Raw genomic sequence first — 4,526 nt, forward strand, 5'->3', positions numbered from 1 at the left:
TGATGTTCGTATCAACCATAGCTCTGTAACTAAAAGTTTGTTTTCACTTTTCTGAAATAATCTATGAACTCTCGCTTAAATGAATGTTTAAACTAACTACAAAATAGCCCACTGCATTGCAGGTCAATATGGCCAGACTTTTCATTAAACAACGTATACGCCCTCAATGTGGTTCCAATAAGCCAGGAAAACTTGCTGGGTAGCAAATAATTATTGTAAATCTACAGAGTTATTTGTGTGTTGTTTAGAAGTTTAATATTATTATGTATATTATATACTGTAAAGCGATTTAATCATGACCTACACAGAATGTAACACAGATGCGGCGCCATAAAACCAAAGTCTATATTGACATTCTCTAGCACCTCTCCCCCGATCGGGTAGAAACCGGTTAAGTTTATTCATTAAGTTATTAGTTGTTTTTTTTTAATGTATTATTATTTTTACTATATATTATTTTATCAACAGTAGAATGGCTAAAATAGTTTTTTAGTTTAGGTTTTTCCAAAGGCACCACATTTCAGAATGCAGCTGCCCGTTTGGTCACTTTAAGCCCAATTAGGGATCATATAACTCCTGTGTTAAGGCACCTTCATTGGCTTCCTGTAACACAGAGAATTACTTACAAGATTTTATTATTTTTTTTCAAAGCACTTCATAATTCCTCGCCAATGTTTATTTCACAACTCATTCATCCTTACATTCCTAAGAGGTCTCTGAGATCTAGTTCAGAGTCTCTACTTGCTCATTCCACTCGCCCGTCGACAAAGCATTATGGTAGTCGTTCTTTCTCTTGGGCTTCTGTCTTTCTGTGGAATGCTCTGCCTATTACAATCCGACAGGCAACTTCTATTGATGATTTTAAGGCAGCTTTAAAAAATCACCTTTTTAACTTGTATTTTTCTTAATTTTTTTTCCCGAATTTTATTTTTACTGTTAAGCGCATTGAGGCTTTAGCATAATGCGCTATATAAGCCAAAATTATTATTATTATTATTATTTGGTCCATAGGTTTCGCATACCGTACATTTCGGCTTTTGCCGGGCGACGGACACAGGTAACTCCGTAAGGCTATTTTTCGTCAACCAAGAAATATATATGCCTATACATACTATAAAAAACAAAATGCAGAAATCAGAAAAAAAAGTCTTGTTAGCGGTATGGAATAGCGAACAATATATTTTTTTCTTATTTTACAATTAATTCTACATGTTATTTATATTTACAATAAATGAATGTTGGACTAAACCTCTCTTAAGTTAGCTGAAATTAACTGATGTTCATCGAACATAATAATGCATATATATCTCACATAGCAAAACCATGGAGTGTTGAATGAGTAATTATACATAGTATATTAAATTATAGTTCTATATCATTATACAGTATATGTAATATAAAATTCAAATTAGGTTTCCTGCGTAGCACTGTAAACACAATATAAACAAATAGATAAATAATAACAGTGCTCGAATAGGAACAAGATGGATAATCGTATCAAACATAGCCCTTCAATGAAAATTAATCAATTATTGCACTCCTATAAATAATATATGTAAACAAATTCATTTTTATACCCGATATGCCAAATCAAACCTGTAGATAGGCCCTATATCATAACGTCTCGGATAACAGTTTTATAATAGCGTTGCATAATATTCAAAACATTTGTTTGTAGAACCATAAGTAATTTCGGACTAAATCGTTGCAAACGTTAGGTTAGCATTATTTAACTACAACATGCTAGCCGGTTTTACACTAGGCGAATTTATTCGCGCGAATCGAAAGTGTCGGTTCACTTCCTGAGCTCTGATTGGTTGCGTATTTTTTCGCTTCGCAAAAAGTAGAAACAATTCGAACTACTGATTTCGCTGAAGCGAAAAACTCCGACAGAAATGTGAATGCGTGTACACATGAACCGACGCTTTCGATTCGGGCGATTAAATTCGCTTAGTGTAAAACCGGCTTTTTTTTTACAACGATCGCGAATGTTGTGACGTACCGGTACCGTATTGTGTTTTCTAAGATGATGAACTTGTGTCTTCCATATTGCAATTGCAGCAACGAATTCATAAAAAAACAAACAAAAAAAAAAACAAAAAAACATATACAATGCTATGACAGATAGGCTTATTGTTTGCAATTGTCCATAAAGTAATAATAAATATGTACGAATAATTAATTTCAATATAAGGCCGCAATTATATAAAAGCAATTTTTCTTTCAGGACAAACGGATATAACATTTTTTTCAAAAGTGTTCCAAGGCACGGCCAAGATTGGCTGCTAAATATTGCTAGTGAGATGACATGAGACAACATTATAAGACAGACTTATTTTTATGTGCAATAATTTGTAAAAATTGGCCTTTCCGGAGTGCCAACTTGACAACTGACCAATCAGAACAGGGACAGGAAATGCGCATGTCCCACAGACACATTAGTGCTGTTCCAAAAACGCACGTGTTTATGCACGCTTACGCTGTCGTTTTGTGTGACCATAGCAACAATATCCAATGGGTGGCGCTTGTGGTAAGGTCCATTAAAAAGGCTTAACGGGATTAGTTTGATTTTGACGATTTTCTTTTAAAACTATTTTGCTTTAAACTTTCTTGCTGGTGAACAGGTGTTGTGGTATATTTTGGTTCTTGTGCTTGATTAATTGACAGCCGTTCTTTTTCATCTTCTGCCTGAACATCAAATACGCCCCGAAAAACGAATGATAATGGCGACGCGCATATACTTATGACACACATAGTAAAACCAAGCCAAAACATTCCAGCGTATTCATAGACCGGGAGTGAGAGTAGCGGTCCGACAGCGAACGGGAGTATCGTAAAGAAATCGTAAATAGCAAAAATGCGGCCGACGTCTAACGGAAAAAGTTGACGGGACAGAAACGCCATGATCGAGAATATAAGAAAACGCACTATAGTCGATGTGAAACTTAAACATGATGTCGGAACGGCGATCGCCCATTCTGCCGACACCATATACAGCGACAGCGAGGAGAAGGCGATTGATTGTAGATTAATGAAAATTAGTAACCATGTTTTATTTATCATTTTATGTATAATAAAAGTACTGAATAATATCGCTAATTCAAAGCATATCCATTGCGGAAGGTACACCATCGCTATTTCCCAACTGACTGCGTCGAAATCCCGTGTCATCCAAACCGGAAGAACGGGATCAAGAAACGCTTTCGGCATTACGGCTACGGAAATGAGTATGGCCGAGGACACAATGTGTGGATTCTTTAATAAATTCATAAAACCTTGCTGGGTGTGTGTCGTGGACCTGCATGTGTCCTGAAGTGTCTCTGGTTTCTTTTCAGTTAGCCCTTCGTCAGGGGTGTCAGAGTCAGATACCATCATTCCGCTGATAAATAAACACATATTTCCGATCAGAATGAACGCTAAGATGAAAAACGTTCCTTGTTGGCCAAAGAGAGAAACAGCGAAGCCGCCATATACTGGTCCAAACACGTCAAATCCATATATCAACCACTCCAATGAATAGATATTATTGATAATTTGTGGTGAATAGTTTGAACAGGACACCAAGCCTGTTCCGGCGATGAATATCAACGAAGCCCCTATTCCATGTAGGATCCTAGCCAGGATGAAGAAGTATAAATCATTAGCGAATGCAAACAGTATCGAGGTAGAAAAAAGGCATAGAATTCCGACCAATATTGGCTCGTCAAAACCGACAGCATCAACTAATATACCGATCAATGGGCTAACTAGAAGTGTAGTAATCTGCGAAGTTGCGTACAAAATACTAATGGATAATTCTTCTTTGGCTTGTTGAATATTAGAGTCAGTACATGTTGTGTTCTCGTCATCATCAATACAAGATTTCATCGGGAACCATTGTGGAATAAATGATATAATAATTGTCACCAACGTCCGAGACAGTAAAAGAGCGACGAGGAAGCCGGTGATCTTTATGCAGGTGCTAGGTCTGGATATAGCCATTTAAAAAAAATTGGTCTACAACACAATATTCCATAAACTGCACGGATACTTGAAATAAAATGCAACAGGTGATATATTAGGGCGGCCTATTGATAGTAAAACCTGCGTAACAGTGTTCGAATCATCGACCAATTCTTCCGAATCGTTAGGCAAAGCATAATATCAAGAGTATACTACCATCATATCCAGTCCGATTTAAGTAGACTTTGCCTGAATACCGCTTTCGCTTGAGTTGACGTCCCAAACGTCCATATGGCGGTTCACATTGAATGACAAAGAGATATTATTATTGTTTATGGTATTATATGTTTTGTCTGCTAATTCTAGAAACACCTGTAGATGATGTGATTGGCTGGCGACCGGGGTAGAATAGCCTATAGATAGAAACGATCGATTGAACAATCATGATTTCCTACATTGACTTTCGACCTCTGTTGCCGGATTGAGTCAAGTATATGACTCTTTGCGATAGCGTTGCTAGCATCAGAGTGTTTTATTAATTGAATTTTAATCTCTTATCAACGTGTACCATTAAGAATATAACG

General features: G+C 36.7%; 1 protein-coding gene across 1 annotated transcript; it reads right to left on the minus strand.

The window, feature by feature from the left end:
- Window positions 1–1,529: 1,529 nt before the first annotated feature.
- On the minus strand, window positions 1,530–4,503 carry LOC117104883 (probable vesicular acetylcholine transporter-B). Its single transcript, XM_033245774.1, has one exon. It carries the CDS (start codon window positions 3,979–3,981, stop codon window positions 2,560–2,562), a length of 1,422 nt encoding a protein of 473 aa, XP_033101665.1. The 5' UTR covers window positions 3,982–4,503; the 3' UTR covers window positions 1,530–2,559.
- Window positions 4,504–4,526: the final 23 nt, after the last annotated feature.

This window comes from Anneissia japonica, unplaced genomic scaffold (genome assembly GCF_011630105.1).
Source record: "Anneissia japonica isolate Jap-2015-1 unplaced genomic scaffold, ASM1163010v1 scaffold640_len1575945_cov177, whole genome shotgun sequence".
In the NCBI taxonomy this organism is placed as follows: Eukaryota; Metazoa; Echinodermata; class Crinoidea; order Comatulida; family Comatulidae; genus Anneissia; species Anneissia japonica.